The sequence below is a fragment of the Globicephala melas genome, chromosome 18 (assembly GCF_963455315.2).
Source record: "Globicephala melas chromosome 18, mGloMel1.2, whole genome shotgun sequence".
In the NCBI taxonomy this organism is placed as follows: Eukaryota; Metazoa; Chordata; class Mammalia; order Artiodactyla; family Delphinidae; genus Globicephala; species Globicephala melas.
Genome location: NC_083331.1, coordinates 3,139,739 through 3,163,761, shown reverse-complemented (window position 1 = coordinate 3,163,761; position 24,023 = coordinate 3,139,739). Strand labels below are relative to the sequence as shown.

Here is a 24,023-nt window from a genome sequence, read left to right as displayed (position 1 = left end):
GCCGGTGGTTAGAGAAATCAGTGTTTTGTGTTGGGTTGGATTTCTTTGTCCAGTCGGGGGCATTTTGCGATCCACGATTGGGCTTCTGAAAAGAGCGATCAGGAGGAGGAATCTGAAGGTGGGTGAGACTGGATGGAATTTGTATTGCAAGATTACGGCTCTAATTTCTGCAATCAGCTCGAGGAGGCTCCGCCGCCCGCTCTCGCCGCAGAAGAGCTGCAGCACAAAGCCGAGCCGGACGCGAAGTGGGTTAGGGCGTTATATAAGCCCCGGCGGGAGGGGAGATGGTCTTTTCTGCGCGCTCCTCCCGCGGCGGCGGCGGCGGCGCGGCTCGGGTTGATTTAGAGCGCGGCTGACAGCGGGCTGGCGCGGCCGCGCTGACGCCAGGCTGCTGCGTCGCCATGGAGACGGGCGGGCGCGGCGCGGCTGTCAGCGGCGGGCGCGCGGCCGCGGGGGGCCGCCGGAGGAAGGCGCGGGCCGCGGCCGGGACCCTCGCGGCAGACATGGACTTGCATTGTGATCGCGCCGCCGAGCCGCCGGCCGCCGAGCCGCCGTCGGGCAAGATTAACAGAGCCGCCTTCAAACTGTTCAAGAAGAGGAAGCCGGGCGGCGCGATGCCTAGCATCTTCGGGGTCAAAAACAAAGGGGACGGGAAGGGCGCGGGGCCCGCGGGGCTGGTGCGCAGCCGGACGCACGACGGGCTGGCCGAGGCTCTGGCGCTGGAGGGCGGCCGCCGCGAGGAGCCGCGCGCGGGCGGCGGGGACGGGGCGCGGCCGGGCCCTGCGGCCCCCCGGGCGGCCCCGGGCGGCGCGGGCCCGGCGGCCGGCGGCTCGGTGGCCAAGTCGCACAGCTTCTTCTCGCTCCTGCGGAAGAACGGGCGGCCCGAGAGCGGCGGGGCGGAGCAGGCCGACGCGGGCAAGGCCGGCGGCAGACAAAAGCGGGGGCTGCGGGGGCTTCTGGGCGGCGTGCGCTGGCGCAGGAAGGACCGGCGGCCCAAGGATGCGGCGCCGGCCGGGCGCGCGGGGGCCCAGGGCAGCCTGGCGCGGCCGGGCTCGCTCACCGCCAGCCTGGAGTGCGTCAAGGAGGAGGCGCCCGCGGCCGCGCGCGAGCCGGAGCCAGCAGGTGAGCCCGCGGCGGGGGAGCCGGAGCCGGCCTGCGCCCCGGGAGAGGGCGCCGCGGGACCCGGGCGCGCCGAGCGGCCCCGCGCGCCCCCCGAGCCCGAGCCCGAGCCGCGCGCCGGGGAGGGCCGGCCGGCCGAGGACGCCGCGGGGCCCGGGGCCGCGCCGGCCGAGACTGCGCCCCGGCCCGACTCCGAAGGCGGACGCGCGCCCGCCGCCCCCGACCCTTCTTCGGCCGATCCACCCTCCGACCCATCGGCCGATCGTATTTGTCTGATGTTCTCTGACGTGACTTCACTGAAAAGCTTTGACTCTCTTACAGGCTGCGGAGATATTATCGCAGACCCCGAGGACGAGGCAGGGCCCAGCTGTGCCAGGCATGCCCCCGCGCCGGGCCAGCCGGGCCCCGCCCAAAAGCCCCCCGGCGTGGTGGCCTACCAGGGAGGCGGGGAGGAGATGGCGAGCCCGGCCGAGGCGGACGACTCGTACCTGCAGGAGTTCTGGGACATGCTCTCCCAGACCGAGGACCAGGGCCCGGGGCCCCAGCAGGGGGCGGCCCCGGCGGCGGCGGCGGCGCCCGAAGCGCAGGTGGCCCCCGAGACCCCCAAGGACGCCAGACGGGCCGAGGGGGCCAAGGACGCGTCCTCGGTCAAGCGCCGGAGGCTGCACCGGCTCCCCACGGAGCTCCAGCCGAAGGAGGAGCCCAAGCACCCGGACGAGGAGCCGCAGGAAGGCGTCCCCAACAGCGACGAGGGCTACTGGGACTCCCCCACCCCCGGGCCGCGGGAGGACGGCTCGGGCGGCGGCGTGAGGAAGGCGGGCCTCCCCCGGGACAGCGACAGCGGTGACGCGCTCTACGACCTCTACGCCGAGCCCGATGGAAGCCCCGCGGCCCTGCCCGCCGCCGCCGAGGACACGTCCTGCTCGTCCCGGTTAAAGCCCGTGTCTCCGGTCACCGTCACCTGTGCCCTGCGAACGCCGGGGAGCTTGCTGAAGGACTCCAAGATCCCGATCAGCATCAAGCACCTCGCGAACCTTCCACCCAGCCACGCGGTGGTGCACCAGCAACCAACCAGGAGCGAGCTACCCAGAACCAAAATCCCGGTGTCCAAGGTGCTGGTCCGCCGGGTCAGCAGCCGGGGCTTGGCCGGGACCACCCTCCGGGCCGCGGCGTGCCACGACAGTGCCAAAAAGTTGTGAGGTCTCCGAGGCCGAGGTGGAGGGGCCGCTTGTCGAGGAACACAACTCTCCTCGGAAACCACTGCAGCAAGTTTTGCACCCCTCAAAGAAAGGCCTTTCGGACCGTCCCTGCTCCGAGCCTGGACCAAGGAGGTCTTTGTGTCGCCAGCAGGGGCAGGATACACCAGGCAGGGGATGCCACACGCGGGATTTCCCCTCCAGATAAGTCCCTGAGAATTATTTTCAAGCACTTTTTTTTTCTTTTTTACCTTTTTAAAAATCTTTTTTTTCTTTCTTTCTTTTTTCTTTAATGCACTGAACGCTAAGAAGTCACCTTTACTTGCCTTTGCAGAAAACAGAACTTAACCCAATCTAAGGAAGCGTCACGCCATGATGTTTGGCTGTGCCGGTGTCCAGCAGGCCTGCAGGAACCATGGGGAGAATCAGAGGAGCCCTCCTCTTCCTGACACTTTCCTTCCTTCTTTTCCTTTTCCTTTCCAGGAAAAAAAAAAAAAAAAAGGACCCTTTGCTGTATCACTGTGTGGAAAACATCTACAAAGCTGAGTCAGATAATTTACCTGATGAGCGGAAGCATCGCTGATTGGCAGAAACCCCCGGTACTTTCAGTTGCTAGGTATGCAAATAGGTATTTATCTACCACTAGGACGATCAAGGAGAGTTTGGATTTGGTGGGTTTATTTAGATCATTTGTTTGGAGAGAAAAAAAAAAAAGCTCAGCAGAGCAGGTTTCCCTCCCTTTTTTTTTTTCCACCCAGTGCAGAGATCAAGATCAGGAAAAGATTGCACTAAACGCCAACAGACACAGTGTTTTAGCGTTTATAAACTGTAACCTTTTCATGTGTACATGATGCATATTTTACAGATTATCCAGCTGTCAACCTTTTATAATCTGTCACTAACCTCGAGTTTAAAATCTGGTTTCATAGCTAGACACGATAACCGTTCCCAAACCATTGGTGGTCTTTTATGTACTCTAAGCGGAAGCAATTCTGTTTTTGTTTTATGTGGGTTCTCTGGCTTTCAGTGCAGGAAAAAAAACTCTATTGTGTTGATGTCCCAAAGGAATGGTTCTGCGTTGTCTTGGGTTAAGAGTCTGTTTCTCACCCCAGACCCTGGTTTTCAGAGATTTTACCTTGGTTATAACAATTTTGGATTCAACCGTTTCTCAGTATGGGGAGTCCAAAACGAGGAACACATAAAGAAAAACAATAGAAAATGTAGTTTCTCCTGTCATTTGACGTCTGCTATATAGACTTAGGACTGAGCCACATATGTTCAGAATATGACACTGGGAAGCTTATGTATCATAAACATTGTGTGCCAAGATTATTTTTGAAAAGTGGTTGACTTATATGTGTGTTTTCTATTATTTTAGATGAAATATTTATTTCAGAAAGCATTACCATATGCCTCGATAGTTTGAATGATAAACTGAAGCCGTTCCTAGAATGCTCTTAGGGGCTAATGATTATAGAATATCCTCTTTGAAATGTATTTGAGTGTATTTAATCAAAAGACCAGAGCTTCTACTAGGAGGTGATTCACAGTATCGGGAAGATTACACATATTCAAGTGAAAATACACACACGTAAGAGACACGCACACTTCTCTCTAACTGTCATTTTCCAGAGAGATTCCCTGAGTAATGAACTGGTAGTACCCGTTTTTTAAGTTCGTTTTCTGTTTTATAAAGGAAAGAAAAAGGCAAGTTAAGTATATGAAAGCTTATTTTAATAATATGAAAGGAGTAACAAAATAAACAGATGTCAGAGGAATACAGATCCGGGCCAGTAGCACAAAGCAGGTTGTTCCCCGTTTTAAATATGCAGTGATTCAATTAGAAGAGGTGGTAGAGATTGGCTAAATCTCTTTATTATTCAGATTACTGGCTTTTATTGTGTCATGTCAGATCCTTAATGTGATTTTAAAGTAGTGTTTTAATATTTAATTTCCTTATGTCTGTAGACGAGGTCTGATAGGCAGACATAGCCTGAAGCACTCTGAATACACCACCAAGAATTCATAAAGCGGCTCACACTCACACGTGCTCATGCACTCAGCTGTGTGCAACTAACAGACAAAGGCGTTCACCGTACGCTTGGAGATGTTTTAGAAATTAGTTCTGTCTTGAGAAAGGGATTTGAATATGATTCAACGCTGGTAGTACTACTTAGACTCCAGATACATTCATTTCCCCCCGGTGAATGGGAAGAACATACATTTTATTCCTAGCTGTAAGACAAAGGATCTTTATTTTCTTCCTGTGCATCTTCTTGCAGGGGTTAGGAGGGTCTCCCCTGCATGAATCCATGACAGAGTTGTATCTGTTCACTTGTTCAATCGCACAGGGACGGTAGGAGGCCCTGAAGGACTCATGAGGATATTGTAATAGTAAAGGCAACCTACTTATCTATTTTGTAAGCACTGGAACAAAGTATTTTTGCTTTCACTCACAGTTTTGGGACTTACTTCTGCATTTACCCCACTGTGCTGTGTCTTGTTTTTATAAGTAAAGGAAAATGTCAGCAGCATTTGCTTTATTTTCCCCCTGCCTGTCAGTGAACCACTTATGCAAGATTTAAACTGTTTTCTTTTTTGTTCTTTTTTCCATATATTTTCCATGGTTTTTTTTTGTTTGTTTGTTTTGTTTTTTTAACTCTATCTCTAAGAATTCCACCCACACCAGTCAAATGAAGGATTCAGGCAATGAATTAAATGGCCTCAATCACTTGATGGGAAATCAAGACCAGTACAGGGAGGTGTGTCTTAACCTTTTCCAACCGCAGACAGGGGATGGTAGTTGCCTTTTTGTACCAAGGGCTACTTTCTCTCATTCATGTTCCTGGAGATTGTTTCCTAGGATTTTAATGGATTTACATTCCAATTGTTATGGGTTGGCCAAAAAGTTTGTTCAGGTTTTTCCGTAAGATGTTACTTTTTGGCCAACCCAATATTAATGCATTGTCTAATTTGGCCATATTTACTGATTTTTTAAGGAAAGGATTGGATGTGGTGCTGGTGACACCTTTCCTGTGTATCTGTGTTTCTGAGATACTTGGTTGATTAAGTCCCTTTAGTCAGAGTTGGCCAAATTCTATAGGAAAAAGTCACATCGACTGTTGGCCCTGAATTTGTCAGTCAGCTCAATAGCCCTGCGCAGAGACAGCCTGGCTTCAGTGTCTGCGTTACCTGGGCAGTGTTACTTGGGCCACTGTGCTTCAGTACTAATGCTTTCATGCTTCCATTAGCCCTATAGCATTTTGAGTAATCGCAAGAGGAAATAGATTTGTGTTATTTCACCTAATAACAGCAATGGAATGTAGACTGTTAAGGACTTCCTTTAGCTCCATTTCCCACAAATCATCTGCCTATTTAAATACAAAGTGTGTGAGATCTATGGAAGTGATGACTTAGGAGTCTAAGGGTTTATTCATTCATCTCAGAAGCAGTGTTCAGGTATTGGCACTCCCATGAATATTCATGTAACCCTTTGCCTACACAGTTGTCAAGGTAAAAAGGTGGCGTTAGGGACCAAGACGCCTTTGGCTGGACTTGCCAAGTTTTCGTTATTTACGTCTTTGTCAGAGGGATTTTCAGCAACCTTTTACTGTTAACTGTGTATGAAGAGATCTTTTAGTGAGCGTATGCTGTCTTCTCCCTCGGTGTCCATCACGTTTGCCTGGTGCCCTCAGGTAGCAGTACTGGGACGCTGCTCAGGACGTTTGCCTGTTTTGACGTTCGTACAGTGGAACTCAGTCCCCGTTTATAGTCGTTCCTGATTTCTCTCCTGAATTAGGACTATCTGGGCGCGGCCCCCCGTGCTTGGCTTCTACATTCGCTCGCACTTAGCTCCCCTATCACTGTTAAGGAATTAATCCAAGAAGTTTATGCCCTTAAACATATGGAAAAAGAACCACAGTTGCCTCTTATTTTCCACCACTGAGGACGGCCCATTAGAAGTACCTGAATGAAATAAGAGGAGAAACCCAAATACCCGGCCCAAGCCCATTTCCCTCTCCCTGGCCAGGCAGACCGAGGGATGAACAACACAGTTCTTATTCAGGAATTTTCAATTCTCCACGCACGATCGTTTATAAAGCAGTTCAGGAGCCAAAGGCTAGCATGGCAGCTTGGTTTCTCAGGTGGGAAAGCCAGAGGCTGGCATTCACTTGGTGAAGAGAGGAGGCTGTAACAGTGTCAGGTGCCGTGGCCATGTGGTCCCTCCTCGGGGCAGGCGCCCGTTCCGCGACCCCATGCTGCTCTGAAGGTTCTCTGATGGCCGTGCTGGATGGCTTCTTACAGCCTTTTCACTGTGATGACCACGGAGATGAGACAGTTCTTCCGTTGTAACAATAGCCACTTACAAGGAAAGATGTTATCTCCCTGCAGATAATGCTTCTAAGGACTGATTCAGAATGGTTGTTTCATGATTATGGAAAGCAGCTCCTTCTCAAGCTGCAAAACAAAAGGTTAAAATAGCCACTAAGCCTCCAGAACTGCAACTGGGCACATTTCATGACTGATACTTACTTTAATTCAGCGCAACACATATTCACAGGGCATACACTGGATCTCATGCTTAATAAAAACCCGTTCAGTTTGGAGCTCACAAGTAGCTGTACTGTAATCAGACATTCCTAATATTCATTAAAAACACCTTTATTTTATTTTACCTACTTTTATTTTGTATTTTTTGCTGATAGTCTGTGGGGTGGAGCAGGGTGGGGTGAGACTGAACAAGGGTGGTGTAGATTAAGTCACACAAATTCCTCTAAGAGTAGGAATAGTAATTACAACAAGGATTAACGTGTGTTGAGTGCTTACTACGTGTCAGCCCCTTCCAGGAGTTTAACAAATATTTACCTAGCCCTCTCACAGCCATGTGGGTTAGGTAATACTGTCTCCCTCACAGAGCATATTTAATTCATCCTTTTGGTTTGTTTCTCCCCCATTCATTCCATCCATGCATCCATCCATCTCTCTCTCTCTCTTCACCTAGGACAGGGATAGACACTCTTTAGTGACTTACAGTCATACAGGAGCTAAGAGCTGCTAAATCTCATCACCAGCTCACTTTCAATAGAAAAAAGCCACCCCCTGTCCCGCAGCTGAGAATTGGTTTTGTGTCTGAGACGCTGGTACTCACATCATCCCGGGGGAAGGCTGCTGCTGGGTTCCAGAGGCAAACAGTCTGCCTTGCTTTGGAGGGAGCCTGCCTTTTGAGGATTAACTTCAAAAGTGTAGACAGACATCTCTTCTGTTGTCATGATGATACCTCTGCCCTGATAGGATTTCAGTCAAGTCGAGCACGTTTCACTTGTTTGTCTACCTTAAGCCCAGCCCAAGCTGGTTCTGGGTGTCCCGGGTTGTTTGTTGAGATAGTAGCTGGCTCCGTGACGCCTCGCCTTGACACAGTTCTGAACTGCAGAGACAAGCTCCTGGCTCTTTGGAAAGTAGTGCATCCCATGTTCTGTCTCCGACCATTGAATCCTGGCCTAGATTTTCTGATTCATTCATTCATTCAGCTAATATTTTTTGCACACCTATAAGTCAGTCACTGTGAATTTGAGTACTTTATATTTAAGTGAACTAGCCTAACCTATGCTGTGTGTTTACTGCGAGCTGGGATGATGCCCTGTTTTCTTTGACAGTCTGTCCACGAGAGCCAGGCGAGGTGGGGCTCGGCTTTGTTCTACAGAGGAAGAAAATAACGAAAAGGTAGAATACCTTGTCCGAAGCCACCCATTTAGCAAGCAGTGGACGGAATATGAACCAGAAATCTAACTCTCCTGCTTGTGCTTTAATTATAAACCTTTTTTTTAGCCATGTGATTCAATTTTTGTATGATTTAGTAGGAAACTGATCAAAATTCTGAACCGCAAGAACCAAACCAGATTTTTATGATGGTGGATACCATTAAAGTGACAACTATTTCAGTTAAAAGTGAACTTGCTTTTTTAAAAAAATTATTTGATGCCTTTTGTACCTGCAAGCCTGAAAGGTAGATCTCAGAGCTAGCAGGGTTTTTTTTTTTTTTCCACACCTGACCAGTCAAAAATTTGGGCCATAGTCACCCATTATTACATGCTAGCAGGTCTGCATACAGATTTTATAATCTGATGACTGCTTTGTCAATAATAAAAACCTACAAAAGCGTTTTATTCATATACGGGCTACCCACGCTTGATGAAATGCTTTTTTAATGAGAAGCAGTGAAAGAATTCAGTCACAGATGATCATTGTGTTGAATTGTAAACTGGGGTTATTTTTGGAAATTATTCAGTAATTGGGTAGAGTAACTTTCTGCTTTATGTGAGAAGATAGATTTTTAATAAAATACAGCCTAGGTCATTGGTTATTAGAGGCATAATAAACTTTCTCAGATCCCTATCTGGATGACTAATACACTAAAAAAGAAAATACTAAAAATATCTGGTCAGATTATACAAGGGTCTTGAAGTGACACACAGGAAATACTTGTTATCATGTCATAAGATGAAATGGACCCAGGGAGCCTGGAGGAATTCATAAACTTCCTCAAATAACTACCTTACAAACCACAAATCCCCCACTGCACAGTTATTTCTAAATAAAGGAGGAGAAACTCTAACAAAATAATATCTAGCATGTTCATTGCTTCCAGGATACATTTAACTGAACATGGAAGATCTGATCTTTTTACCAAGAATATCGGGGAAAATGGTTTAGATGTTATAGACAAAGTAAATTCCTGTCATTTTTTAACGGACTCCAGCTACGGACCAGGCTCATTGCTAACTTCAGGTTTTGCCCAAGTTATTTATCGGAAATATCTCAGTGTAATATAGGGAATTGCAGGTTATTTGAAAACAAAGACAAAGAAAACCCAAATGAGAAACTCCATTTCTAGAATTAGTTTTCCTGAAAGTCAGGCATGTCTCTGAGGACAAACTTTTGGCTGTATTATTTTTGTGCACAGGAGGAAAGTTGTTAGTAGGTTTATAGATATTATTTTTATAATAGAATGTTAAAGTCCCCCCAAACATCAAAAATTGTCTCCTAAAATTACTCTATGTTTTTAAGACTTGTTTTCAAAAAGGGTTCTAAATAGCAATAGGGTCTTTTCTCTTTTCTCCTCCCAGTGGTTTAATGGGATAGATGAACCAATGTTTATATTTTTAAACCTGTAAATATTTTATTTTGGGTATTTTGTATATTTGTTGATATAATTCCATTTCGTGCATATGTATCACCGTGCATGTTGCTGGTTTTGATAGTCACTCTTTTAATGAATGTAAGAAGCTTGGACTAATTAGCACTTTTCTTCTTTCAAACATCTTAAAATGAAACTACAGCACTGCCATTTGAAATGTTGTGTTTAATTCAGTCAATAAATTTTGTTGCTCCTTTACATTGATTGTGAATTCTGTCGATGGTTATTCTTCCAGGATAAATTTTATTTCCAGCCTCTTCAATTTTTAGAATTTATACTAATGATGATAATGACTGTGTGTGTGTGTGTGTGTGTGTGTGGTGTGGTGTGTGTGTGTGTGTGTGTGTGTGTGTGTGTGTGTTTGACCAACAGGAGGCCCGTATTTCTTTCCACACTTTGTGAACAGGTGAAAAGTTACTGTTTGCTTTGAGCAGGTGCCTTTGGAAAAGCTTGTTCGTTCTGACTCTGATCTGATTTCTGAGCCGTTTACTCAGAAAATCTCTGTTCCTTATAACTCTCCTTGAGTTGGACTCGCCTGCTGTGTGTGACTGCAGCGAGCAGTGAATTGGAGTCTTTCTGAAGAGCTGTTTTCTGTTTTGTTTTGTTTGGGGGGGCTTGTTTTCACTTCATCTGTCTAATAATTCAAATCCATAGTACTTTTGAAACCTAATGTGAAGAATAATGAGATTGCGCCATCTTGTTTGAAAAGTAAGAATTGGAGTCTGCCTAGATTGTCTGGAAGTCACTTCCCCGAGAATGGGCTTGTCCACACTGCAGTTACTTACATTTCTCTTCAATAACAAGAAAAAACTCATACTTATCTTTAGAACCTGATTAGCATAAACTTCCAAAGGGAGATCTGATTTGTACAGAGAAGAGGTAGAGTAAACGGACATAGAACCACAAATAGTGAGACAAGAGATTCACAAAACCTGGACGCCTTTGCTGGCTCCCCCTTTTCCCGGCCCATGTCGTCCCTCCTCTTCCCCGCTTTTCCTAGAATTCACACAGAAGGCTCCTCACAATAACACACTCATGAGGCCACGAGGAAACTAAAGCCCAGGGATGCCATGACTTTCCTGAAGCCTCTGAGGTGGCGAAGTTGGTAAAAAGAGACCGAGTTTGGCAACCAAACAGAATCTGGGTTTGAATTCTGGTTTGGACACTTACCAGCTCTGTGAATCCAGGCAGTTTCCCAAACTTCTCTGAGCCACAGTTTCCTGCTCTATACAAGGAGGATAAGGAGATTTAATTTACAGGGTATTCGTACCATGATTAACTTTCGGAAAGATAGGAGTTGAAGACATAGTGTATTTTTTGTATATGTTAGTTGAGCTCCTTTTGCTTTTTAAGAAGGGGGTATTTATAAACATTAAAACTTCATGGGTTAGAGTTGAAATACTCTTGGACAGAGAACTTGCTTTGATGTAGGTAGAGGTAAATCAAACTTCTCGGATTGGTGAAGAGAGAAGTGTGCTGAGGAGTAGAGGGCTCTGAAGTGTGTTACTCTGAGACTCATTACTCTGAAATGAAAAGCCTGCATGTGCTTAGGGGAGACGAGGGGACGACGTCACGGATACCAGCTGAGTATGTGGGGTCTTGGCAGCCTCGAGAGCAATGATCAGACACCATGGTAGTCAAGTCAGAAGGCGGCTTCCTGCCCTAGACTCCAAACAACGGGCTGTAAGACTTGGTGCACGCAGAACCTCAGGCAGAGAGCCGGGGGGCTCAGTACAGTGGAGAGAAATCAGTGGTGCATTCCATCTGAAAAAAAAGTAACTATGGGCTTGAGAGATAGGAAATAGTTTAAGCTCAAGGGCAATTTCTTCTGCCGTTTCAAGCAACGGCTGAGCAAGGCCTGTGCTCTGAATTGGCCTCAGTTCCTGAATGCTCCCCACCCCCCCAGTGAGCATCGCCCTGCCCTGGGATGTGGGATTCTGGGGCTTAAGGATAACACCGTTTTCATACAACATGGCTCTCAAACTCAGAGCATCTCATCTCTCGCCGGGCCAGAGACACACCATCTATTCCTACACCGAGGGGGTTGGTGGCCGCTCTGGACAGGCTGGACGGGTGTCAGCCTCCGGTGTGGGCTTCTCAGCGGATTTTCAGGGTGTCCACAATCCTTACCTTTTATGCTGTTTTCACTGTAGGGAGAACTTTAGGCTGCAAGTTCAGAGTCCCGTGAAAGCAACTGTGTCAGGAATCTAACCCAAGAGAACAGAGCAGTGGAAAAGTGTCCTGGAACCTTTCCCTCCACCTAGGCCCTGCACTTGCAGAGGGCATGTTGGTGCTCATGACCAGCAGGGGTGTTGGGTGACACGTGGTGGGGTGGGGAGAGAGGTGTCCCCAAGAAAGAAGGCGCCTGGGCGAAGACCAGGGTTCAGGGCTGCCGACAGAGCCCGTTGTCCTTGTTAATCCGGGGAGAAGCCCCAAAGAGTGTTTGGGCTCCATCAGAGATGGTTCCCCATTTCAGATCAGCTTTTCTATGTTTTTCTGGCTTCTAGTCCTAGGATTTGAGAGGTTAGTTTCCTTCTCAGCTTCTGAGGTCTTTCTAGCCCTGCACCCTGGGTGAAGGTGGCCTTTAGAAGTTAATTCAGAGTCCTTGGTGGTTATTCTCATGCCAGAAGCCGCCTCTGTTTTGGGTTAGTTGTTTGGTGGAGCGAGCTACTTCTTAGATGTCTCTGGTCCTCGTGGGCAGCTCAGGCATGACCCTGGCAGGTGTTCACGTGGTCCCGGGCCCGAGGTCACATGCTTCTTCGAGCTTTGTCCATCTGACAACACGTCATATCCATCACATGTGGCAGTAAATGGATTCACAGCTTTGGTTCAGCTCAACAAATATCTAGAACTTAATGTGTTGGGCTGTGTGCTAGGCGTGGTGGGTGCGGGTGAGACATAACACTGGCCCCGCTAAGGTTGCTGTAACTTCCCAGTTAACTGCCCGTGCAAATCTGTGTCTCAGAGTCATCTCCCAGGGAACTCCAACCTATTCTGATTTCCATTTTCCGGTGAAAAAGTGAAGCTTAGAGATCTTAAGTGTTTTTGGCAACAGAAGGTTGGATAGAGTTAAATTTTTTTCTTGTACAGAATACTTACCAATGCCTGACAAAATTAATTTTTATTTCTTTAAATGCACAGTTGAGCTCTCCAGGAAGGGAGCCCAGCAATCCCCAGCTGTAACTACTGATGCCTGGAGGCCTAGAACATGGAAGAATGAGCTGGGGCCACATGGGAGACTTTAAATCCACAGTCAAAGCAGAAGGGCTATTTTGTAGACCTTCTTTTGGTAATTGAAAGATCGAGCAGGCACAAAATCCTTAAAGCACGTATATAACCCTGGACCAAACAGTTAGAGAATCCACACTCTTTTCAAGTACAAATGAAACACGAAAACTGACCACATCCTAAGGCACGAACTAAGTCTTAACACGTTTCAAAAACATCAGCTCCATACAGAACATCTTCTCTGACTACGATACAACTATGCTAGAAATTATCAGTAAACAGATGACTAAAGCCACCCCATACATTTGCAAATGTTTAGAAAATACACCTTTCAACAACTTACGGATCAAAGAAATGAGTATAAATATTAGAAAACAATTAGGAGTAATCATTATGAAAACATTGTATGTTAAAATCTGAAATGTAGCTAAAGGTTACTTAGAAGGAATTTTATAGCCTAAAATGCTTAGATTAGGAAAAAGTAAGCTGGGGATTAATGAGTTAAGAACCCATTTTAATCAACTGTAAGAAAAATTAGAAAAAGAATAAATCTATAGAAAGTATAAGTAAGAAGTAATATAGACAACAACAGAAAGTAGTGAAACAGAAAACAAAAATACTCTAAAGTGGGTGAACAAAGACAAACATTGATTTTGGGGGGAAAAATATCTAATAATATTTATTAAGAAAGAAATAGAGAAGATACAAGAAAGGTATGGAATGAGAAGATGGGCGTAACTATAGCTGCAGCAGAGATAAAAAGATAAAGAATGCTATAGAAGTTATGCCAATGGGTTTTAAAATTTAGACAAAATATACAAATTCCTCCCCCCCCAAAAAATTGCCAAAAGTGACTTGAGAAGAAATAACCTAAGGAGTCCTAAAACTGTGAGAGGCATTGAATTGGCAGGTAAACCTCTTCCTGCCTTTCCAAACAAAGCAACACCATAAAACCAGATGGCAGAATGGGTGCGCCACCAAACTTCTAGTCATCAGATAACTTCAGTCCAACCCAACCTCTTTCCTAGAAGGAGGGAAACCCTCAGTGCATTGTCTGCCATCAGCAAGAGAGGAAAACTACAGACATCTCTCCATCATGGAATTAGCATTTCTGTGTAAGCTGTTGGAAAACCGAAATCTAGTCGTCTGTAAGACCGATCCTCATTCCAGGAATGCAAATATGGTTCACCTTAAAAAAAGTCTATTAAAATAATTCACCACATTAAGAGATTAAGGAGAAGCATGTGACATCTCAAAGCTGTGGATTCACATGCCTAAGGCAGTTTTTAAGGTTCCTTAACAAATCCAGAATCCGAACACTAAATCCTATCATGTTCTTGAAACATTCAAGGTCTTAGGACAATGGGTTTCTTTCTTTTTTAAATTTTATTGAAGTATAGTTGATTTGCGATGTTGTGGACACTGGGTTTCTTAAAACATTTTGTCTCGTAACATTCTTTTAAGCAGTTGACCATATTTCATCCAATCTAAGATGCTATAGGTACACCATTCTCTTCTATATCGTGAAGGAAGAAAAAAGTGCTGGCAGTTATCATTGTAAGAAACCACTGATTGAGAGAAGCGCCCAATTTTAGAGATGTAAGTTGTTAAAATGCACATCTTAGAATGGATGAAATAGTGATGTGTTTGTTAAGAGTTTTAATAATCATATTCTTCCTCCTCACTTAGGGAAATAAAGATTTACGTGAAAAAAACAGTTCTCTAAATGTTGGGTCTACAGCTACCAAATGTCCAGATGTTTGGAAGCAATGAATATTTAGTGAAGAAGATACCAAACAGACACACAATCAAGGTCTCAAACTTTAGGGAAATGGTCTGTTCCTTTTTGTGCAGAATTATACGCTGAAAAAAATTCACACATATGTAAAGTTATTTCTCAAGCTTCTCACTTTGAAGAAAACGAAGGCCTGCACATTTGACATCTTTGCTTCTTGTCTTTCTCTGTCTACCAGGCCCTCCACGTTGGCAGGCAAGAGCAGAATGATAATCTAAAAAGATCTTTGTCGGTGGCTAGCACCTTAGTGTTTCCCAGAAGACACCAATTTCTCATAGGTGTATGTCTCATACTTATTTCCAGATGGTAATGTGCTTCTTAACAAGCATCTAAATCTTTCTTCTGCCCACGGGACTGCATTTCAGAAGCCTCCTGTCACATCTTGTTTTCTCATTCTTGGCCTGATGCATGACCACACTCACCAGGACGTGCCTGGTCAGTGGGTGTCAGGGAATTTCTTCTGAGTGGGGAGCCTGTCCACTGGCTGCTCCAAGCCCAGCATTTTGCTCCAGGGTGTTTGTCTCCCGACTGTGATAACCCTCCACCTGTAGGTCTTTAAACAGCAATAAGAGGCGAAACCCTAGCTGGTTCCACCCTTTTCCCTGTGGTCTAAGTGCTCCCATTCCAAGGACTTGCATCTTTTACTTGATCACTTCTTTTCAGACTATGTATTTTGGTTGAAATCTTTCTTCTTACCATCTTTGCTCTTTGTTCTCTTAACAACCTTCTTTCCTACTGACCTTTAGCCCAGAATTACCTTCCCAGCAATTCATTTGTTCTCCTTTAGGGGAAAATCCATATAACATCTGCTTTTTCTGGGAGGCTTGCCCTGAGAGTTTTGTACTGATAAACTAGTGTTGTCAGGGATTGTTGTATAACAAAGAATTTGCTTGGTCTTTGTTCCTGCTTCCTGGAAATTAACCTCGAAATCCTTGGAATTTCCTGAGTTATAGGAGTGTCTTTGCTGTTCATGGTGGGTCTCTCAGCCACACCCGAATTTACGCTAGTGAGGTGACTAGGATGATCACCCAGAAAGACCGGCTGTGTGACTGGAGGGGTGCGGCTCTGAGCCATGTGATATCAGCTGACCTCCTGACTTCCTGGGAGGGGAAGGGGCTGGACATTGAGTTCAACCACATGGCCAATGCTTGAATCACTTATGCCTATGAAATGAAACCCCGGTCAAATCCCTGGGCACTGAGGCTTCTCAGGGTAGCCTCCTGGTGGGTGAGCAGAGAGGGGGCACGAAACGATGCTCACTTTGCGTGGCTAGCATCAGAAGCGGATTGCAGTGTTGCAGGGACACGGTGAAAAGGAAGGCTTGATTCCAACAGGCCCAAATAAAACCTTTTTAAAAATTATTTTTATTCTATTATCTATAATGAAAGAAATAAAAATTGATACTCCATTCTCATAGCTTATATATCTAACTGATCGACCAGCTACACTTGAATCTGAGTCATTTTAGGAGGCTGTTTCTCTGAGCTTTTAAAGACTTACTTTTCCACTCACTGCTTATGGCTTTAACTGGATATTACTCAGAGGTCTACTGGGAGGACCTGATCTCCTCAGCCCTTTGGGCAGCCTGGCAGGGCCTGGAGTGGCTCGCCAGCACCCCGGTTTGGGGGTCCTTAGAGTATGGCTGGGGCAGAGGATGGGGGTCCTGACATCATTCTATGGTACCCACAGGCCTGAGCACATGGTACCCACAAACCTGGGACCCCCTGCAGTGCTAGAAAGGGCAGGCAAGGTGACCCAGCATCTGCTGCCCATTTGATGGGCGAAGGGTAGGGCTGTGAGTGGAGTTTGGGCTGGACAGGGCAGGGAGCAGGGCTCCACAGTCCAGGGTACAGCCAGGCTTGGGGTCAGGAGGCCAGGCCGCCATCGGCCCACCCACCTTGCGTGCTTCTGTCTGTTTCTGGCTGAGGGGACTTTCAGCAGAGTGGCTGCCCCCAGCGTGGCTGTTCTCACACTCACGAGACAAGCAAAGGAGAGCTTCCACACTGCGGAGTCGCTGGTGTCAAAAAGTCCCACGGGGTTCAAAATCCGCTCGCTCCTCTTCCAAGAACTTCCATCACGAAAGAAAAGGCAGAGCTCCTAGACCGTTGAAAGCTAATCTCAACTGTTATAAATGTTTGAGAGGTTTGCAAAGTGGTTTTCAATTTTTTATTACCCATCTGTGTGAACACGTTTTCTCCTAGATGGTGACTGTCACGAGCTGGAAAAGAAACATAGAGCCAGGTAGGCTGAAACCCCAAGAGACATGAGCTACGTACAGGAGAGCAAGCTGGAATTTCTCAGGCCAGTTCTCGAAGAGATTTTATTGAAAAGTTTTATAGAAGGTCAGTGTTACATATTTCCCCTGATACGTCCTATCTTATTTGTCTTGACATAATTATATAATATGAAGAAGATGTAATGTTTTGACCCAGTCCCATGTGGTTGTTCCCAGGCCCCCTCTGCCTTGCCCCCCAGTGCTGTGTTCCAATTGTCATTCTCTTCCGGCCGGTTGTAAAGAGAAAAGCTTGGGGCCCGGCTTTCTTCAGTCAGGAGGTGCCCAGGCTCAGGTGAGATTCACTAACATTTTAGGGAAACTCAGGTTGTGGTCTGCAGTTACCCTCCCTGGCTCACATCAGAAAAACCCATTTATATTGTTCCACCCCCCTCCCCCGACAGCTGTTACATAATAACAGTACCAACACCATAAATCTCAATGGATTCTCGTGTGACGTGTAATAGCGAACATGGGCAAATACACAGGTTTAATACTTTTTTTTACTCATTTATTTATTTTTGGCTGCGTTGGGTCTTCATTGCTGTGCCCAGGCTTTCTCTAGTTGCGGCAAGTGGGGGCTACTCTTTGTTGCAGTGCGCGGGCTTCTCATTGTGGTGGCTTCTCTTGTTGCGGAGCACGGGCTCTAGAGCGCAGGCTTCAGTAGTTGTGGCTCTCGGGCTCAGTAGTTGTGGCACGCAGGCTCTAGAGTGCAGGCTCAGGAGTTGTGGTGCACGGACTCAGTTGCTCCGCGGCATGTGGGATCTTCCCGGGCCGGGGCTCAAACCCGTGTGTCCTGCATCGGCAGGTGGATTCTTAACCACTGTGCCACCAGAGAAGTCCCTTAATACATTTTTAATTAAAGGAGATCAGAGAGCAATGCCATTGTGTTATGTTACTAACATAAGTGACAGCTGGAGTGGCCTGGGCCTCTGCGTTTAAATGCCATCCTTCAAATGGTGGGAAACCCAATTAAGCCAGGATGTGGTTTCAGGCGAAGCCCCCTCCATGTGCCCCTTGGGGGCTCTGGAATGTGTAATTCACCAGAAAGTCACCCCTCCCTGAGCCCAGGGGCAGGGCTTTGCACCCTCCCCACCATCAGCCGTGGGTGTGAGGCCAGCATCTCTGTCTAGGTTTCTTGGCCACGTGGGTTTCTTTCTCTTTGCGCCCCTGCCCGGGCTTCCCCCTGGGTTTCCCCGACTGCCGAGGGACCACGCTGTTGCGCAGCCCCAGACAGGCCGAGTCAGGGCCTCTCGTACACAGGTGTTTCCTGACTAGAAATCTGTGCGGCCAGTGACCCCACCCGTGCCATCTAGGTCGTTAAGTAGAGAAAACGGGGAGGAGAGGAGGCGTCGCAGGTGCTCTGAGCCCTGCTGGGCCCAGGGGTGTTCACAGACAGCTCCCTCCTGCTGCCCAGGAAGCCTCCGGGCGTGCTTGGCTGGAGCTGCGTCCCGGGCCTGCCTGCCGTGACTCGGGAGGGCGACAAAGCCCTGTCCCCAGGCTGAAGTCAGGACAGACAGCGCGGTGAAGCATGTGCCCTGGGCCCCCGTGGGGTCAGGCAGCGGGGAGACCCCAGGAACCATATCCAGGCTTGGTCTCCTCTTCCTTACAGGATGCTCCTGGGGCCACCTGCCCGGGGTCCCTGATTCCAGGGCGCCCAGCCTGAGGCCGAGGTTCAGAGGAGGAGGGTCACGAGGATAGGTGGATACATGGGAGCATCAGAGACCGTCTGATTTGAAAGTAACAGCTGTGAGGGGAGAAAGGCGAGCAAAAGTGAAAAGGGGGCCACGTCCTGCCTTTTGGGGGCGAGCTGCACTGGGGTTCGTGGTCCCCGCCTGTGGAGGCCGTAGGAACGTTCTCGAAGGCACCTGGGGAGGTTTGCAGCGCGTGTCCTTGGCCTTAGCAGGCGGGGCTGCAATTTTGCCCCCTGAGGACGCGGTTACGGAAAGCTGCGCCCCAGCGGGGCCCGGGGGCCTCGTTTGTCCGCGGTCCTGCTGCGCGGGAACGCTTCCGGGCAGCTTTCGCTTCACCTGCTCTGTCTTCCTGCCTCTGCTCACCTCCGGGGCAGCAAAAGCGGAGCCTCTGACAGCAGGCAGAGCGCCTTCTGAGAACTGGTGAGCGTCGGGAGACTTTCCCTTTTATATGAGCGCACAAAATTGCTAACGAATGTAGGCAGCTGAGCAAACGTCTGGTACACAGTACGCGCTCGGTAAATATTAGCGGTTATCTGTTGTGACGCGACGAATGAATAGTAATTAACCACCTGCCCGGAGATCTGGAAACTAATAAGGCAGGGGGTTCAAGGACATTCTCGTATTTTCACAACAACCCTGTGAGCTAAATGGGGCAGGATGGTTAGAACCAGAATCCCAGAACTGTTGGGCTGAGGGGTCCTTGGAGATGATGAACGCCAGCCCCCTCACTTACAAATGAGGAAAGTGAGGTCCAAGGAGGGGAAACGATCTCCTCGGGATCCCACAGTGAGTGAGGGGACAGGTCCACAGGCAGAGCTGAAGGCAGGGCTTTGTCTGGGTCTTTTCCAGAGATGGATGGGATGGAGAAGGGCAAGGCTGGCAATGTGAAACCCGTTTTCAGGCTTTTGCTATAAATTCAAATGAGATGTCGGCAATTCCTGAAAAGGGCCTTATTAATGCAGGCAAGTGCAGAGGAGGAGGGAGAGACCCAGAGATGAGAGGAGTTGAGGAGATAGTAACTCTACTTGATGACCAGGCCTCCTGGTGCCCGGGCTCATGGCCGTGGTGTGACCAAGCTCGCTCTGTGACTGAGCTGATCAGTCCCCTCTTGTAGTCAAGGTGATTTCAGTAGCCATCTGACACCTGTGACCAAAAAAAGGATCCTGACTAGGGCACTAGGAAACATTAACATTTAAAATGTGGTTCTCAAACTTGTCTTTGGACGTTGCGTGTACATGCGCGGCGGCTCCGGGGGCTTGGTGAGGTAACGCTCCCTTCCTACAGTGCAGAACTGGGAAGATGGAAATGACATTTCCCGTTCCCCATTGAAGCTCGGCTTCTGGGTGGGATTGAGATCCTGCCAGTAAGATGAGCCGTAACAGACCTTGATGAGAAACTGGGCTGCCTCCTGCGACCCCGTGAGCCTCACGTGAGATTGATCTGGGACAGACTGAGAGCAGAGCAGGGTGCAGGCATCCCCTGCCCGCGCTGTTCCTGCCGGGGCTGGTAGAAATTTTGTGCCAGCAGCCCAGTGGTGGCTTTTTGTTTGGAAGCCTTCTCCCTGGGCAGAGGCAGAGCGGTTCCAGTGCGTGGGTTAGGGTTCCTGAAGTTTTACCCTCCCGACCCTCGTGGGAACTCTATCCTCTTAGGATAGTCCTTTCTGATTAAACTAGCTGGAGTAGAGTCTGCAGTGTGCCGCTAACAACCTTGACCAATACTGTGCAAAGCACATGTTTCTAGGGAAACAAACCACAGCCTTTGTCAAATTTTCAATAGGCTTGTAATCCCCAAAAGGCTATGCCCTGTTGGCTTGAGGGATGGAGGGTGGAGGAAGGAGCCCTGGGAAGGAGCAGTGAGATCTCTGGGGGCAGGGTGCTGGCCATTCTGAGGAGGATAAATCAGCAGAATCGACTGTTCTAGAGGAGAGAGATATCGGAATTAGGTCACTGCACTTGGCCGTTTCGGGAAAGTGGAAGCAGAATCCTAATTGCAGCATTCTGAGGAGTGAATGGGATGAGAAAGTGCAGGGGGGTATAGAATGTTTTTGAAGCAAACACGCGAAGTAAAGAAAAGAAAAAGGATGATAGATTGATTTTCAGAAAGAAGGGAAATTGTTTTCCTTTCTTTCCTTCCCTCCCCTCTTCCGCCCCTCCTCGTGCCTAATGGCTTCTCTTCTCTGTGGTAAGCAGGAGGGTGATGGGGTGTGTGTGTGGGGCCTGGCAAGGAACGGCGGGGGCTGCCTTGGGGCGTGGAGAGGATTCGGGATCAGTCAGGCTTGTCCAACAACAGTGACAGAAAACCCTGCTCAGCCTGACCTGAACAGAAGGGAAAGCTACTGGTCATGCAGTGGAAAGTCCAGGGCAGGGCTGCACCCAGCAGTTCAGACAAGGCCATCAGAACTGGCTTCATTCCCTCCCTCCTTTATGTTGGCTTCAGTTCTCAGTGCCACTGACCGGTCCCTGGCAACTTGATCCTTTCCTTGGGATCAAGTACAGTGAAAAAGGAGAGGTTTCCTCCTGGAGATCCTGCCTCAGTCCTGCATTGGCCTGGACTAGACCACTTTGGATCTTAAGTTCATCCTTGAGCCCATCACCGTGGCCAGGGATTTGAATGGCTCTGATTGGCTGGCCCCCAGAACATGTGACTGCCTCTGATCCAATCACATCGCTGGGAGGTTTCAGAGGGAGGAAAAGCCAAATCTGGGTCCCACATTCTAGCCCTAAAGACTGCTGGGACCCGTGGTCAAACCAAATCACCAAAGAGGGAGGAAGATGAGGTTGATGGAGGGGAGGGAGACAATCGATGTGAACTACAGGCGTTGCTTTAGTACAAACAGGGCTCATATGTTCTTAGTAAAGGGAACGGGAAGCCTCCTGCTGCCAGGAACAGAGTGTGGGAGGAGCTTCAGATGACCTACAGTCAGAAACAACCCGTGAGGACCCAGAAGAAGAGACTGAAATATGAATTAAAGGATTGTGCGCCCGGCCCTGAGGTTAGAGAGCACAAATACACAGTTAAGTCCATCGGCACAGTTGTGAGACTTTTTTTTAGCAGCACTTGGAGTTTGAGGGGAGAAAGCCAAAATGTTGGTAGAAATAGACCCACTGCAGACACTTCTAGCCAGGATGTAAAGTGTTCTGTCTCATCGACAGTGCACTGACTCATGAGAGATTCCCAACCTGCCCTTGGAGGCCCTCGTTTGGGGCACACACAGACCAAAGACAAGGGCGGGTGTGGCCCGTGGCTTCCTCATTTATGCTTGGGAAGAGTGTAACAACATGCTTTGGAATGGTCCCCAAACAAGGAGGAACAAGGAATGATGAGATGTGCCCTTCTTAGATTTGATGTGTTCGTGTTAATCACATGTAGCTAAGCCGGTACTTAAAATAGCTGGGCCACCAGTGAATTGGTATGTAATTCACATAAACTCTGCTTTCAGTTTTAATTTTATGTTGCTCCCCTTAGGGTATTTTTAATAGCAGCAATAATGTTTCTGGATTCCTGATCCCCTCCCTACCCTCAGTCTGAATTTTTCTCATTCACTCTCTACAATAACTAAGTCTTCTCTCTCAAAGATCTACAGCTGAGTCAAGAAACATTGACCCCGGTGGTGAAATGGGACGGTGAGGGTTCCAATAATTCCCGTGGAATAACTCTGAGACTAAGATATCAGAGTATAGGGATGGAATTAAGTATGTGTCAGAGGAAGAGCGAGAGAATAATGTTTTATCTGTTGGTACTGTAAGCAAATACGTGTATGTTCCCGAACTAGTGTGGTAGGCTGCACCCTATCTCTTATAATGGGCATTTTGCGGCAACTTCCAAGCGAATCCCTTTGCCTCCAGACCTCTTCCTTCGCATCGACTCTGTGGCTGGTAGAATAATCTTTCTAGAGCACAGCTCTGCCAAGGCTGCCCTCTGCTCAGATACTTTTAACGCCTAGAGGATGAAGTTCAGAATCCTAGGCATGACAGTCTAGATCCTTCAAACTCTGTCCTCAAACTTCCCTCTCATTGTTTTAATTTTTTATGTTTAAATATTAAAGATTTCAATACACAGAAAAGTTCAGAGAAGAATATAACAGACATCCAAGCGCTCACAACCAAGATGAGACTGTTAATTAGTTTGCCTTGTTTATTTCATATCTTTGTTTAAAGAGAGCCTACAGGTCCAGCGGAAGTCCCCTGACGCCCTGCATGCCCAGGTGGCGTTCAGTGTCACTGCCCCAGCATCCCTCTCTGCTCCCTTGAGGGAATCACTATCCTGAAGTTGTTCTGTATCCTTCCCACCCAAGTTTATGTGTTTTTGTTAATTATATGTGTCTATAGACACTATCTAGTATTATTCAAGGAGACACATTTTTAGATCAATTAAATCATGCTGTATGTATCATATTCCAACTTGCTTTTTAAGAGTCCATATTTTTGAGATTTATCCACGTTAATAATGTAGATCTAATTTATTTCAACTGCTGTATTATATTCCCATGTATGGAAATATCAAAATGTATTTATGCATTCTTCTAATGATGAACATTTATTTTGTTTCTATGCAGCAACGCTCTCATGCATATATGTGGGTTTCTCTAGGGCAGTGGTTTTTCAAAATTGTGTTCTATTAACCTATTCTGAAAACAATACAGATAAGTGCAGAAAGTAATGAAACAGAAAACACAAATGTTACTATTATTTACCAAATCCCTCAAGAAATTGCCATTACGAGGCAGAGCAGAGAATGTTCTTTCAGTTTCCACAATCAAGAAACGCTCTACTTCTGAACAACTTTTTTTTTTTCCGTGACCCTTATAGTAATTGGAGCGTGCTTTTTGCTTTGGCTGCTAAGAAGCTTGGCACCAGATTTGTAGCCCACACTGGGAACTCCATAGCACTGCATGGCAGGGATTCTGTGTTCTAATCTCTCCCTGGTCTTTTCCCTCCACTTTATCACCTCAAGTACTGTGCGTGTATTGTATGTGTGTGTGCTTCCCAGAAGCATTTGTGGAGTGCAGCATAAATGAATCAGTGAATAAATAAACAGATTATTTCAGCAAGACTGCAAGACTAGAGAGGGTAGAATGAGCAGATCACATTAACTGTACCCATTACAGAATACTGCCTAAAAGCTTATTTTTGTCAAGACAAAATTCCCCTTTCAAAATTAATATAGTTTATAATTTCTTTTTTTTTAAATACTGATACTTTAATCCCAGAAATGGGACTTGAAATAAATCCAAATTCTTTTTTTTTTAAATTTATTTATTTTTGGCTCTGTCGGGTCTTCGTTGCTGCGCGCAGGCTTTCTCTAGTTGCAGCGAGTGGGGGCTACTCTTCTTGCGGTGCGTGGGCTTCTCATTGCGGTGGCTTCTCTTGTTGCGGAGCACCAGCTCTAGGCTTGCGGGCTCAGTAGTTGTGACTTGCAGGCTCTAGAGCGCAGGCTCAGCAGTTGTGGTGCACGGGTCCAGCCGCTCCGGGGCATGTGGGACCTTCCCAGACCAGGGCTCGAACCCGTGTCCCCTGCATCGGCA

At 47.5% G+C, this 24,023-nt stretch overlaps 1 protein-coding gene across 5 annotated transcripts in view; it reads left to right on the top strand.

Annotated features, from left to right (window-relative positions):
* The first annotated feature begins 452 nt into the window (after positions 1 to 452).
* Positions 453 to 24,023, top strand: part of AMER2 (APC membrane recruitment protein 2) — a 267,274-nt gene continuing 243,703 nt past the window's right edge. For 3 of the 5 annotated variants that reach the window (XM_070044100.1, XM_070044098.1, XM_070044099.1), the window contains exons 1-2: positions 457 to 2,931; positions 16,735 to 16,875. In XM_070044100.1, coding sequence (XP_069900201.1) covers positions 504 to 2,318 — 1,815 coding nt within the window. In that variant the 5' untranslated portion in view covers positions 457 to 503 and the 3' untranslated portion in view covers positions 2,319 to 2,931; positions 16,735 to 16,875. Of the gene's footprint in view, positions 2,932 to 16,734; positions 16,876 to 16,985; positions 17,101 to 24,023 lie in introns of those variants that run through there. The other 2 variants (XM_070044102.1, XM_070044103.1) reach the window with 2 other exon arrangements.